At 38.3% G+C, this 15719-nt stretch overlaps 1 protein-coding gene across 1 annotated transcript; it reads right to left on the minus strand.

Annotated features, from left to right (window-relative positions):
* Positions 1–196: 196 nt before the first annotated feature.
* On the minus strand, positions 197–15245 carry LOC118575211 (probable arginine--tRNA ligase, mitochondrial). The gene is made up of 7 exons (XM_036175856.1): positions 15178–15245; positions 11583–11659; positions 8225–8383; positions 7477–7583; positions 5581–5676; positions 2964–3024; positions 197–1006 (listed from the first exon to the last, which is right to left on the minus strand). The coding sequence occupies exons 1-7, from the start codon at positions 15185–15187 to the stop codon at positions 926–928; spliced, it is 591 nt and encodes a 196-aa protein (XP_036031749.1). The 5' UTR covers positions 15188–15245; the 3' UTR covers positions 197–925.
* Between the last annotated feature and the right edge of the window lie 474 nt (positions 15246–15719).

Consider the following 15719-nt stretch of genomic DNA (forward strand, 5'->3'; position numbering starts at 1 on the left):
TCTTATCCAGTGGGCGACAGTTCCTGCAAAGTCTAACTACAGAGTGATTGTTGAATGCTGAGCCCTCAATGTGACCCCTAAATCACTCCACCCCCTCCAAGGTTCAGGGAACACTGCGGAAGGAGGGGGAAAGAATAGAAGAATTGGAGGAAGTAGGAGAGTGCTGTGGAATGACATCTTCTACATTGCCAGGGACAATACATCAATGAACTATGAACCTGCCCAAGACCAGCCCCACAGAACATTCCCTAATGGAGTGGGGAGAAGTGGGGAGGAGTGGGGAGGGGTGGGGAGGGGCTCATGAGGTCCTACCCCTCCCTGAGGACATACTGGAAGTTAATAGTTGATGGTGAAGGGAGAGACATTTTTTGTCTGTACTGCTGCCCCAAGAAAGTCGTCCATGCTTCTATCAATAACACCTCACCCATATTCTTTAAGCAACTCTAACAAATCACTGGCCCATAAATTAAAAAAATCAATCAATCAAAAAATAAATAAACAGAAAGGGGGACTCATCAGGAAGGGGGTCAGTGGGAGTGGAAGAAGAGGGGAACAATGTGAATATGATAAGAATTCAACATATACATGTATTAAGGTATCATTATGTATAACCAAACTATGGAGAATAAAAAAAAAAATAAGATGTGGTTTTTTGCAGTCAACTTAAATTTCACTTTACTGACATAATCACTAGTTTGTGATTAAATTACTAGTTGTCTATATGAGGAAGAGGAAATGGATATTAATAACTGAAAACCAAAACACTGATAGCAGACATTTCCTAGGACATAAATTAATACAAAATCAACCTGTCTTTTCATACCAACATCCTGAGAAGAGAACTGAACATAAATTACTGTAGTTATGTTCTGAGGCTTAGCTGAAAGAAGTGACCATGATCAGGCAACAAGGAGCAACATGGAGCCTACCTTTCTGCCCAGTCATATCCCATGATCTTCAGTATTTGGAACACTTGCTGAAAATGCCTTTTTTGCCCTTTGTCCGCCTTGGGGAATTTTTTTAGAATTTAAACAAAACAAAACAAAACCAAGTTTGAATAAAAATAAGCTGGTCCTAAATCAAATAAACATTAGAGTTTTGTTAGACTAAAGTCACTGTCAATGTCTTAAATAAACTAGCGGCTGGAGAATGGCTCAGTGATTAAGGGTATTTACTGGCTGCTCTTTCCAGAGGACCCAAGTTTGGTTCTCACACCTACACTGGGTGGTGGTTCACAACTCCAGGTCCAGGGGATGTGATGCCCTCTTCTAACTTGTGGGGACCTATGCACCATGCATACACGTATTTATTCATTTTCTTTGTCTTATACACGTAAATAAGACACATACACGACAAGAGTATTTAGGTTGATGGGAAAATAAGAGCTGCAGCACCTTAAAACAGTAGAAAACATGAAAAAAAATCAGAATGTTCTATTTCATTTCCTTCTCTCAGATGTTATGATCTCTATTTCCAGAAGGCCAAAGTGGAGCTGAACAAGATGGCGGGACCCTCTTGGTTATAGAAAGGCAGGCAGGCAGGCAAAGAAGAGACTGGGGCACTAGTCAGCAATAAAAGGATCACACTGTGATATACTGGCTTAAATAGGTCTCGGGGCAATCACTAAGCTGGGAGCAAAACAAACCTCAGAAAGTTACATACTGTATGATGCCATTTACACACCACTCTCAAAGTGACATCTCTAATGAAGATCAAGGCAAGGGTTGGCGGGAACTGTGATAAGTGGTGGATCATCAGGGAGTCTGCTCCGTGATGAAACAGATTCTGAATGTGGTGGTGGTGGTGGTTACACAGATCTATACATGGGATACTGTTCCATAAAACCTGCCTACACAGGAATGCATGGAAACACTGATGAGATTTGAATGTTTCTATAAATGTCAATATGATTTTGACAAAGTAACTTCATGTGTCTGTAGAAAGGAGCAGGGTAAAGGGTACTCAGAGCTACTGCTAGTTTGAAATTTCTTGTCTTAAGGCATTACAAGATTTTAAGTGTCTCCCCCACCCCACCCCCCTCTCTTTCTGTGGAGACAGGGTTTCTCTGTATAGCTCTGACTGTTCTGGAACTCACTCTGTAGACAAGGCTGGCCTCAAACTCACAGAGATCTGCCTGCCTCTGCCCTGTGAGTGCTGAGATTAAAGGTGTGTGCCACTACCGCCCAAAATGTTTTTTTAAAACATAATCTAACACTTTATTTTATTTATAGCAATAAAGCTTACATATTAACACTATAACAGAATGAGTTGATAGTTTTAAATTTTTATTTAAAAATTTAGAAAGATTTATTTATGTTATGTGTATGAGTGTTTTACATGCATATATGTTTGTACAGACGTGGGCAGTGCCTGATGTTTCTCCATTCCCTTGATGCAACTTTAAACAGAAGGGGAAAATTTCAGGTTTATAAACTCCTCCCCTCAAAAACAAATTAAAAATAATTTTTAAAAATGCACCAACAGGACAAATGCAACTACCTTATAGTAACTCATATATAATAATTTCATATAACCAACTTCTTGACTTGATAATTTTTTTTTTCACTATGAAGCAAGTAAACTTGATTTTTGGGTCTTATAAAAATAAATTTAAAAAGAAGTCACAACCTTAATCAACTTCGTATTTAATTTATTTTTTGTAGTTTGACAAAATTGTTTTTGCCAAAGTTTTCCAGTTTCCTTTTTTCTTTTTGCTGATGTGTGTGGGGACATGTGTACACAGGCATTCAGGCTGTGATGCACATGTGGAGGTCAGAGGACAATTATGTAGAGTTGATTCATCACTCCCTGGGTTTCAGGAACCGAACTGACATCATCAGCCTTAAAACGCAAGCACCTTATCCACTGAGCCATCTCTCTGACCCTGGTTTCCTATTTCTGTCTCTCTCTAGTTTCCATGAGGTAGGATTCATAATCTTTTGTTTTTTACTGTGGTTACTTACCACATAAATCATTGTATCAAAATTATACTTGTCCATGCGATCTATAGCAGCTGCAAGATCCCTGGAAAAAAAAGGGGGGGTTATAACGATTTTGACTTACTTAATAACAGGGAGACAATTCTATTTAAAAACTGTATTACTCTGTAGCCTGGAGTATGTGGATCATCATTGCAGAGTCCCAGTACACTTTGATAAGAAATAATAACAAAATTAGGTTTGTTAAAAAAAAAACAAAACAAAAAACCAAAAAACTAGAATGCCCTGGAAAGTGTAATTAAAAAACAACTAAAAATAAACAAAAGCAAGTAATCATTAAAAAGTATCTTTTTTTTTTTTTTGAGCTGAGGATCGAACCCAGGGTCTTGCGCTTGCTAGGCAAGTGCTCAACCACTGAGCTACATCCCCAACCCATATCTTTTCTTTTTTAAAAAATATTTTTAAAAAATAATTTATTCATTCTTATTTTATGTACACTGGTGTTTTGCCTGCATTAAGTCTGTGTGAGGGTGTCAGATCTTGGAGTTACAGACAGTTGTTAGCTGCCATGTGGGTGCTGGGAATTGAACCTGTGTCCTCTGGAAGAGTAGTAGTTAGTGTTCCTAACTGCTGAGCCATCTCTCCAACCCCATTAAAAAGTATCTTACAGTGTTTTATAATTAACTAAGCCTTTACTGAAAAGAACCATATAGCTGTTACTTTTCTATGATATATTTTCTCTAGGAACACAATTATAATATAGACGACAAAAGAGCCAAAGAAGGAGTTTCCACCCTGATCTGTATTAGCAAACTTTCAAAATATTGGGTCTCTTAAAAGCAGTTACTTCTACTGCATTCAAAAGAGCTCTTAAGCCCTTGTATGGCTCAGTGGTTAAGAGCACACATACTATTCTTGTACAGGACCCAAGTGCAGTTCCCAGCACATGAAAGGCAGCTCATACCTGCCTATAACTACAGCTCCAGAGGATCCAACAGACTCTTCTAGACCCCAGGGCACCTGGACTCACATGTATACACACTCACAGATACACCCATATACACACATTAAAAAGTAACATTCAAGGTTATTAACATAATTGAAGTTGAAAAAAATGAGAAGACAAACTTTTTTTTCTGTTTTTTTGAGACAGGTGTAGTTTTGGTGCCTGTCCTGGATCTCATTCTGTAGCCCAGGCTGGCCTCAAACCTGGCCTAGCTCTGCCTCCCGAGTGCAGGGATTAAAGGTATGTGCCACCACTGCCCAACAAACATTATTTTTTAAACATCCATTGAAGTGTTGTAAATGATCAAAATATGATCTGGGTCCATCTCATGATCCAGGCACCGCATGGAATATGTATTCACACTTCAGTAAAAAAAAAAAATAGTTATTTACTTTTTATCCATTTATTTATTTATTTGTTTACTTTTAGGCCAAGGCCTCACTAAGTAGCACTGGCTGAACTATAACTCTCTGTGTAGGCCAGGAGGTTCTTGCACTCAAGGATAACTCCTGTACTTGCCTCCAGAGATGCTGGAATTAAAGGCACTCAACACCACCCTTCCAGACACGTACTTCTTTTCTACATGGAAATGTTTGCACACTGATGCAGTACTTTGTCTCTTGAATTTGCCTAGCAATAATTAGTTGCCACAATGAAATTTTCTAATGTATATATATATGTGTGTGTGTATCCATGTGTGTATGTACACACACACACATCTCTTAAGACATTCTGTTTTTTTTTTCTCATTAACCCCAATTGCAAGAAATTGATGAGGAGAAATACTAAAATAGAAAGAGATGAGTTCGCTAAGGGTCTTTAAGAAAATTTAGTTGGTTGTCTCAAGTTGTTTGTAATAATGATGGTATTCAGTAGCAAAAAGGCCACTCTGTTACAAAGGTACTTTGTGTAAAGCTGCTGGCATGCTCAGTGAGCGGAGCAGTGCTTGTCTAACACACACAATCCCGGGTTTAGTTCCCAGTGCCACAATGGCAACAAACCAACGTATAGAGTGGTTTATGACTTACTTACAACTCAGGCCTGGGTCACACTGGGGCCTTCTGCAGAAGTGGTTGACTATGGCTGTTTCATTGTCCTGCCTTCTCTTCCCATTAGCTTTATTCTAGAAACCATGTGTGCTTAGTACGTGCAACTCTTATATACGAATAATGAGTGCTCACTCCCACAGGGTGAGACATGGAGAAGCCTACTTCCTAATTTTTCATAATATAATGAAGTTTGGCATGCATGTAAAATGGTTAGGTCACCATTGAACCTTAACTTGGTCATTTTTTAGAATGTCTTTCCTGACAATCTGTACTTACAAAAACACTTAATATATGATTATGAAGGACTACAAATGGAACGATGTGTTCTGCTATGAATAGCTTATGATAGTCAATACATTTTAACATAGAGTCCCACTCTTCTGATATTAAATCTTTCTGGAAATTACAACTGGCAATAAATAGAAACCCAGCAAATATTCTTAAAATATGCAAACAGATTTATAATTTGCAACTAAGATTTTTTTAAAGACAGTTTGAAGGATAAGATGACTATCCTACATTAATCTTGGGACAAAGAGTATGGAGTCTCATGTTGCCCACGTTTGCCGTCGCAGACACTACCAACCTGGTTGCATAGAGAGAAGTTCCATCACTTCGCATCACAGTGCAGACAGAAGAGAGGTCACCAGTCCCAGAGAGATCTACCACAACATTTCCTGTTCTAGAAAATGCAAAAGAGAAACCCTAAATCAACGAACGTCATGATTCTACTCTGAAGGTAGAACATCCACAGCATTTTTGGTAAACCAGAAGTTATTTTTATTGCTCATGGAATAGTTAATGTCAGTTCAAGCTATAATCAACAAATGTCAAAACCAGGAAGTTAGAGGACATGGTGAAAATTAAAACTACAATGATAGTTCCTCATTTGTGTTAGAATGCCTTTTATTTCAACAAATAAACAAAAATGAGGATGGCAAGTACTGGCAAGGATGTGGAGAAAAGGGATCCTTATGTACCACTGGTAGGAATGTAAGTTAGTATAGACATTATAGAGAGTAAGAAAGAGGTTCTTGAAAATATTAAAATACAGAATTATTCTTTAATCCAGAAATTCTATTTCTGGATATGTATCCAAAGGAATTAAAATTATTATGTTGAAAAGATACTACACTGCCATGTCCATTGTAGCATTATCTACAATAGTCAAGACATGAAATCAACCTCAGTGTCCATCTGTTAATAGATTTTAAAGATGTAATAACAAGAAATAGCACTACTCAGGTCTTAAAAATGAAATATATTTGTGAAACACAAATGAATCTGGAGGACATTCTGCTCAGAAAAATAGGTCAGGCACAAAAGAAAACAAAAATTGTATGACGTCACAAATGGAATTTAGGAGGAGAATAGTTAAGTTACCATAGTAGGAGGGGGAAGATGTTAAAGAGTACAAAGTTGCCATTGGAAAGAAAGGGTAAGTTCTAGAAATCTACTATACCAGATGGCATCAATTACAATTTAATGTTCATATCACAGCTGAGTATGTGAGGTGACGTGTACATAGTTCATTCTCACCACAGCTAAGTGTACTAATGCGCTTGACTTAGACACTCCATAATGAGCACATGTATCAAAACATCAAGATAAAATAACATGAAAATGCAAAACTTACTGTTTGTCAAGTTTCTCAAAAAGGAAAGATTTCTACTATATAGAAGGCAACAATGTCAATAGGGATGTACTACCATTATCTCTGGCTTCACACTTATTTTCATAAGTTGACTTAAATATTTTCTGAAACGGGTAGCTGCTTTATTTTATTTTTCTCAAAAGATGAGGTTAAGCCACAAAAGTATGTTCTATTTCCTTTTTTTTAGATTATTAATTTATGGAACCAGAGTCAGGCCACATTGTTTTTATATTGTTATAAGAGTTACCTGTTATAACAGGTGCCATCCTTTCTCCTATGAATATGAAATTTTGGCTATGATAGTGATATATAGCAGATGAGAAAGGACCTCATTACTTGGTGTATAGTTCAGACCAGCCTTGAACTCACCAGTCTCCTGCCTCAGCCTCCTGCATATAAAAACTATAAGGTAAGTTTTCCCACCCACAGTTTGAGAAAGTACTTTGTTTTGGATAAACAGTTTCACCATGTGGCCCTATCATAGAACTCACAGAGACTCTCCTGCCACTGCCTCCCAAGTGCTGAGATTAAAGGTCTGTACCACTGTACCTGACAAGAGAAAGTACACATGGCAAAAAGGTTACATACCTCATCCTTGTCCCCTATTACATCAGTGTCTAAGAACACACATAACTTGACTAAAGCACAGTAACCTGGGGCTGGGTATAGTGGCACACCTGAGAGGCAGAAACTGGAGGATCTCTGTGAGTTTCAGGCCAGCTTGGTCTATAGTTAGTTCTACGCCAGCCATGACTACACAATGAGTCACAATCTTCAAGAAAAACAAAGACAGACAGACAGAAAGAAAGAATAGTAATTTGATCATACATTGTTTTCTGTAGAAGTCCTTTGCTGTCCAGCAACTTTAAGACACCTCGAGATTTTTCACGATAAAATGATTCTCCTGAATATTCATCGAAGTATATTCCAAGGCGCTAATAGGATTCAGAAATATGGGGAAAATGTTTATTTAATTTTTTACACTAAGACGAAACTAAAGATGTCTTACCATCTACCACAAAGATGGAAAAATAAAGCTTAAGCTTTCTAATGACTCATCCCACCATTGTCCAGGTCCTCACAATGTATGTGCTGTTCCCTATAGCAATCACAGGGATTTATGGCTTTAGAATTTAGACAGCACTAGACATTTACAGTTCCTCATCACACTTCAGGTATCCATGCAGCCAAGGGCAACTGTGGATGCTTGTGAGACCAGAAGTCCGCACTACACTGTGCAGCCCTGGAAAGGCCTCCATCATGCTCCATCATGCTCTGGTCCAGCCCTGCAGCTCTCCTTTCATACCGCTCTTCCTTGCTCCCTCCCTCCCACCACTACAGTGCCATCTCTTCCACCACCCAGTACGAGCTCACAAATTAGGTTTCTTGACAGAATAAGGACCAGAGTATCTGGGTTATTTTGTATTTTAGCTCTCTCCTCCAAAAACACCATTTGGCTGAATTTTCAACTAAACTAGAAATCTTCTCTTATACAAGAGCTTAAGCAGGAGGTAGTCACCAGCAACAGTACCAGCAAAGACGCCCAGCGAAGGGAACACAAGAGATTCTAGGGTACCTTGTAAATCTGAACGTATTCTTCAATGCTCAAGTCCCGAAATCTTTGCCACAGTGAAAGTGCCTGCATGTCACCCAGTTCTAGTCGATGGAAGAATTCGTGTGCCAATTTTGCTATATTTTTATCATCTGTAGCTTCTTTATTAACTTGTACATAAACCTAAAAGGACATTAAATATATTACTATACACTGTTATCCCCATACACAGTTCCAAGAGTCCATGTGGAAAGTTAACTGAGTGGTCACACAGCAGAGTGATTTCTTTTTCTTCTTTCACTAAGCAGATAGTTTGGTGTCTTTGGTAAAATGGCAATTTAACATTCTTGAAACTTCACTGAGAAAGGCTGATCAAAGTAGCATGGCTTAATCCAGCCAAAAAAGAAAATGGAAGATTTAACGGCTACTTAAAAGTGATTTTTATTGTTTGTTCTTTGATAGTTTCACATGTCCTAATGCATTCCAATTGTGCCTCCCTCCACTCACCATTACCAACCTCCATTCCCTCTATTTGTCCCTTTCCCAGATCCATGACTTCTATTTGGTGTTGTGACCCATTTAGTTTAAACAGGGTCGGTCATCTAAGTGACCACTGGATTGGAATGAGCAAACTCTGGTGGTCAGCAGCAGGTACAGAACTGAGGGCAATGACTCCCTGATCCCTCAACTTCTTATTAGCAAACAGCTGAGCATCAAGGGGTGGGGATTTTAAAGCCTTTCTCCACCTACACCTGACTAGTTCCCAGCCCACTCTTTTCAGATGTAGTTCAGGAGCTAAAGAAAAAATTTAAGGCTATTCTCTAAATTTATACAATTAAGTCTACCAAAACAGGTGATGATTGCAAACAGAAATACTTTTTAGACAGCTTAACTACATTCCAACTTGGACTCTTAGGCATTATGTGGAACAGGTATTTTATGGGTTTTTAGCAATATCCAACTTGGCTGGTTTAGTTCTGTATCCAACTGGAAAGGTACAGGGTTAATGGCTTACTAAGGGCTCACTTCTAATACAGTTTTAAGCGTTTTCCCGTATCCACCATTAGTCATTTGAAAATTGTAAGGATTAATAATATTAATTAATGTTAACCTTTGTCACAATAGTACTCATGATTTCCATTATTAGCAAACTGGAAAGTTAAAAAACCCTCCAAATTTCTCTAAGGATTGTATTATATGTACTTTGAAGTTTCCATTGTTATTGTTGTCTAGCTTTATTTCATTATGGTCTGATAAAAAAGAAGAAATTATTTCAATTTTTGTACTGTTAAAGTCTTGCTTTATGTGGCAAAATGTGACTCACTAAAGAAGCCTCTAAGGTCTTCTGAAAGAACGTGTTGTGAACAAATACTGAGAAATGCTGAGAAAGACTCCTCCGCACACCTCCCTGGGAGAAACCTACCTGTGGTTTCTCTTATTTTTATATGCCATGTAATACAACTAAAACATCTCTTTCTGTTTTGTGTCGTAGAAACTAGGGAATATACCCTGAACTCCTTATCCTTCTGCCTCTACTCCCCAAGTTCTAGAATTACGGGCATGTACCATGGTGCCTGGTAAAAGCCTTTTCTCCAAGAACTGGGACTTGAACCCAGTCTTGTGATTGCTAAGCTAGTGCTCTACCACTGAGTGATTTCCCTAGCCTCTGAATCTCATTCAAGGATGATACTAACTTTTGAAGAATGGTGTGCACTAGTTTATGTTGAAAATAGTATGGTTTGCACAATTCAGTGAGGTCAGGTACATTATGTACACCTTGTCCTTAGGAGAGGTCCCTAGTCTTAGGTTATGTACTGCAGTATTGTATCAGAAAAGCTGCAGGTGGGTAGAAAGGCATGCACTTTCTGGAAGAAGACCTGGGTAGAGGGAAGGAGAATTGCCTAAATTCATGAGAGCACTGCCATGAACAGCAGCATCTGAGGAGTCCACAAAGTGGTAGCAAAGCCTCAGAAGACACTACTCCTAGTGAGCCTACACAGGACGGTGGTGTTCCTCTATTTCTTCTAGGCCTGGAAGCACCCAGGTGATGTCTGCAACATAAAGAGAGCTGCATGTCTCCCAGAGTTGGTGGGAATACTGTGTATATCAGAGACCAATGTGGACTAAAGACAACAGGCCTGGGTCTGGGAACAATTTGCTAAAATTGTGGTAAAAAACGCCATTTTTCTAAAGTATAAAAATATAATACAGGAAATAACTATAGAGAGTGAGAGGGAATATTTTATTTATTGGTAATGGTAAAGTGGGCTTAATTTTTAAGCTCTTATCTGTCAGTTATACTCATAATGGAAAAGACTAAGTTTTAGCAGAAATCAAAATGGAAGACTTGAATGTATGATACAGAACTGGAGAGATGGCTCAGTGGGTTCAAAGCACTTGCTGCTCTGCCAGAGGACCTGTGATCAGTTCCTAGCACTCACATAAGTTGGCTCAAACTTACTTTTAACTCTACCTTATAAGGAATCTAAGGCCTCCAAGGGCATCTGCATTCATGTGAACATACCCACATGTACATACACAGAACTAAAAGTAATAGAAATAAAAAGAAGAAAGAAAGTGTGGTGCAGGTATAAACTCTAGAAGAAACAGAGAATTTTACTTTACTACATAGCTGGCTTCAAGAGAAAAAACAAGCCAAAAAGGAAATGATAAAATGTCCTCTCTGATTTCTTTGGCAAGGGAAGTAGAACATTATTTTGGAAAGTATAATTCCTTATAGAGACAGAACATCTGTAGAGATCTGGGAGATAGAGAACAAAACTGCCCAAAGGACCAAATGAAGAAAGCAGGGCCTTCACACTGGGCCAACCTCAGGAAGAACTGAATGATTAAGGAAAAAACAGACTCATAAAAATCCAGAGTAAAATTTATAGAGTGGTTTTCTTGTACAATGAGAAAATAAAGGGCAAACAAGTATACAGTAAACATTTACAAGTCTTAGTGAGTCATAGTGATCTGACTACCAGGAAGTAGGATGAGATATATAAACTGACAGAACACAGAGAAATTCCTCAGTGTCTTTCTTAGCCAGCAGCCTATGGGAGTTTTACGGCTGCTTCGATGGTTTGTTTTGACTACGTAGCACAGGCTGGCCTCCTGAGTACCAGGATTGCAAATGTGCACTGCCTGAGCAGACCCTATGCCTTACTTCTAAGACGACTCTATACAGCTGAGGAAATACTGGCTGAAAACCAAGTAAAACAGAAATTCAAACAAAACAAAACAAACACTTGGACATGGAACTGAAATCAACCAGGGCTTGGACCCTCATTAATTAAAAGTATATCCTTTAAAAAGTTTTTGTACAGTATTCTAAAAAAAATGTTAAAGCATTTTTTTTAATGTTGTCTTATCAACTCACATCAAAGAGATGCTGTAAAGGATTGGATTGGAGTTTTTCTTCATAGCCAAATAGCTGGAAACCAGTCCCCAGCAGACCTATCAAGATAATGAGTAAACGAAAACTTATATAATAAAATAATAGAACAGTCATGGTGAGAAACAGGAATAATTCTATAAAAGATGAACTTCTCAATTATAAACTGAAAATTACTGCTATATATAAGGCATATCTTATAAAATGACTCTCTCCAGCCCCAGTGGTCATTTTTTCTGTGAGATTTTCAGCAGAGAATAGAATGCTATTTAACACAAGAGTTTTCAATGTTCTAGATCCTAGAGAGCATTGAGAAAGTTGATTAAAGTTCTGTTTATTTTAAAAGAAAAACAAATGTAATTATGATTCAGGGTATTGGGAGTAGAATATGGAGATGCCTGATGTATACTATTGAGAGCTGCTGCTAGCAAGAGGCCATGGGAGTATACAGCAAGTAACAACTAGTGTTCAGAAGATCAACCTATCAGAACCAAGGGTTCTGTTGGAGGAAACCATCATGCAAGGTGTTTTGGAGTTATTGCCTTTTGAATGAGTTGGCTGTTTCTTAATGGAAACTTCTTGTATGATATCTCCCCATTACCATGCATTTTCATGTAGTGTATATATTTAATCTCATAGTTACATCTCAATATTATGGGCACATATATATGTGGGTGGTCAGAAAGATGACTTTTCATTTAGCTGTATAATTTTGATTATAGAAATTGTATAGAAAATATACTAGGATATGCTTCATGGCCAGATCCATTGTCCCATGAGACTGTGGACACTCAAAGCCTGCTTTGCTCCTTTTGCTCAGACTAACACAGAAAATAATAATCTCTCCTCAGTCTAATACAAACTGCACACATTTAGCTCATTTTTTACCTCAGAGCAAGTTCCAATTAGACTAAAGGTCTTTGTGTATAGATCATAAGTTTAATAAAACTTCACAGTTATGATCAAGGTCAGAGTTGCAGGTATCTTACTAAGGTTACTAACACAAAACACCCTAAGAAAAGCCTGCCAATTCTTCCCTTGCCAAGTCTGCTGATAAAAAGCTATGTCTCAGAGTTCGTGGCACTGGGCACTGCGCCCCTTCCCTCTGGTCCTGAGACCTTGGAGCCTTGTGTTACTATAGTAATGGCTCTGCTCCTTATCATCTATTCTAGGAATGTGCTATGACCTTGAGGGTTTTCAAACTTCTCAGGATTGCAAGGAGTCTCTGGTTAGAAATACTGAGGAATCAGGCTAGAGAAGAGCTACGAATGAGAGCTGAAAAAGAAGCTGTAGATTTAGAGAACTAAGGTAGAACAAAGAGAGAACAGCAGAGATCAGAGGCAGAGAATTAGCTTACACAGTGAATGGACTGAAAGAGCACAGTGTGCATAGATTTCATGATATCCCTAAGATTAGAATCCTAGCTGCCTGTTCGCGTCTTTTCTGGACTCTGGGAGAAATCACCTCGAGATTTCGGTGGTATACTAAAAGGAAGGTGAGAAAAGTAAAAATTATTCCATTCAGTCTGATACGTGTTGAAAAACTAATTCTGTGCACAGAAGCCATGTGCCAACTTCCAAATGGCATAGCTGGAAGAAAATTTTAATTCTTCTACAATGATGGCTATAATGGAATGCTGACAGATCATTAATTACAGTATTCCTATGTTGTGGAATATTAGTTTAAGATATGTTACATTCCTTTATGTTGTGGAATATTTAATGATGCAAAGATGTGTTGCATTCTTTTATGTTGCATTTGTTTAACTCTGTAAAGCTGTGTTACTTTGCCTGCCTCAAACACCTCATGGTCTAATACAGAACCAAACAGTCAATAACTAGGCAGGAAAGGAACAGGTGAGGCTGGCATGCAGAAAGAATAAATAGGAGAAAACTAGGTGAAAAAAAGAAAGCAGGGAGTGTGAAAAGGAGAGGAGGACGCCAGGGGCAAACCACCCAGCCACCCAGCCAGCCATGGAGTAAGAAAGAAAGTTATACAGAATGAAGAAAGGTAAAAGGTTCAGAGGCAAAATGTAGTTACAGAGAAACAGGACAATGTAAGATAAGTTAGAAAAGCTGGCTAGAAACAAGACAAGCTAAGGCCGGCATTCTTAAGTAAGAATAAGTTTCCGTGTGTTTATTTGGGAGTTGGGTGGTGGGACCCCAAACTGTAAAACAAAACAAAACAAAACAAACAAATAAAAACCCAACTATATCCATAGCAGAAAAATATTGTAGAATCCTTCAGCCAAAATTTGAGGAGTACTGCAAATCACATCCTTGCTGAGGCCTGTGAAATGTCTACACCAGTCAAAGAATCAAGGTGCATGAAGTCTTGGTTGTTGTGCCCAGAACTTCAACTCTGCCTTCCCGTTGTGGTGAACTGAACAGACTAGTAACAGGGTTAAGTTCTATTCCTCAGGTCCGAAAACAGTTTTCAGTAACGGAAGTAATACTGCTCATAGGAGAAGGTCATGATAAATCTCTGATGCAAAGGTGTCTTTAGATGAGGGGTCTTTCTTTTGGAGACTACGATTGCATGTTACTGGATGAGGAACATAAACGTGTTAGTGAATTTCAGAACTGGTGATGCACACTATATGCTTTTAGAGAAGCCTTACACTATCACCTAGCTTTGCTATTAGTACTGTAAGCAGTCATTCACCACTAAGCACCTCTTACATGCCACACACTGTGGATACAAAAATAATTACGGCACAGTCTACCTTCAAGGAATTAGCATCTTGTGGGAAAAATAGCACACAAAAAGACTGCTACAACAAAAATCCTGGTGGGAGAGCAGCCTTCTAGGAATCTGCTGATATGGTGTAGCTCTCTGTCAGAGAATGTAGCAGAATAGCCAGATCTTAAAAACATCACAGGATTGTATTCAATGTGCAACCAGTCCCTCACAGTCATTAACTACTTCACCTGTCTCACCTTCTTCATATCTAGGTTACTGGTATGTAACCACATCATTTCTAAATGACCTTAGACATGATTTATGGCTTGTAACTGTCCGGGTCTCACCCTTTTCCTCCGCCCTCCACCTCTTCCACTGGAGAGTTCAAGAGAAAGCCAAAACATCATGCTTTGTTTTCCTCTGGGCTACTCAGTCATATAGTGACAGATCCCATTTCTCATAGAATGGTTGCGGGCAGGGAGCGTTGGACCTTACTAGATTTAAAAACGGCAGGCTTTGGCCAAGATGGAAATACATAGCTAAACTTATTTGTTCTCTACGTATTCATTTATACATTTAAACCAATAAAGGTAAGCTACTCTTCCTTACTAAAAGTGTGTTAAATGTACTAGTCTATTAGATATTTCTCTGAATATGTCAATTTAATTTTATGGTGAGAATTATATAGACTATGTAACTCTACAGGCAGATACAGCTCAGTGGTAGCTCATGTACTAAGTATACAGGAGACCCCAGGTTAAATTCCTAGTACCACAGATACATTACACTATTTTATCCAACAGGAATCTTGTCTACATTCCATACAGATGATCAAATGATATAGTACTTAAAACAATTAAACCATATAATAAAATAAAAAGCATGTCAAAATACTCACCAAACTGCATGCCCCAATCTCCAATGTAATTTATTCTTGTTACTTGATGTCCTAAAGCTTCTTTTAGATTTGCTTATAAAATTTCCTAGTTGTAAATAAATATAATCTTATTTTTAAAATCCATATTGGCTTAAAACTCTGTACTTCTCTATTATTAAGTCATAATAAAGAAAAACCCTCCTAACAAAACATACCAACTCAATCTTTTCTATAAAAGTATTCGTGATGTGTTTACTTGTGTGAGGATATGGAATAAGGAATTACTTAGTGAGGCGTTATTCCAAAGGTTTCTATAATTTTCACAAAAAGAGAATTTTCATCAGCATCATTACTGGCAGTTTAGAAACACGTTCAGAAGAATTACTACTCTTAGCTAACTCCAGGGAATACAGCATTTAGGGGGCTAGAGAAATGGGCCCAGTGGTTAAGATTACTTGCTGCTCTTCCAGAGGGCCTAAGTTTGGTTCTAGAGCACGGAAGGAACGGTAGAAGATGTAGAGCCTCCTTTGGTAACCAAACCTCTGTGGGAATGTTTTGAGAGT

The sequence above is a fragment of the Onychomys torridus genome, unplaced genomic scaffold (assembly GCF_903995425.1).
Source record: "Onychomys torridus unplaced genomic scaffold, mOncTor1.1, whole genome shotgun sequence".
Lineage (NCBI taxonomy): Eukaryota > Metazoa > Chordata > Mammalia > Rodentia > Cricetidae > Onychomys > Onychomys torridus.

What these genes read in the sequence shown, in the direction of transcription:
- LOC118575211 (XM_036175856.1), bottom strand. An exon ending in CTTTACAGCATCTCTTTGAT is followed by an intron (nt 8,384 to 11,582) that starts GTGAGTTGATAA and finishes ATGTCCTTTTAG; the next exon opens with GTTTATGTACAAGTTAATAA. An exon ending in ACTTCTCTCTATGCAACCAG is followed by an intron (nt 3,025 to 5,580) that starts GTTGGTAGTGTC and finishes TTTTTTTTCCAG; the next exon opens with GGATCTTGCAGCTGCTATAG.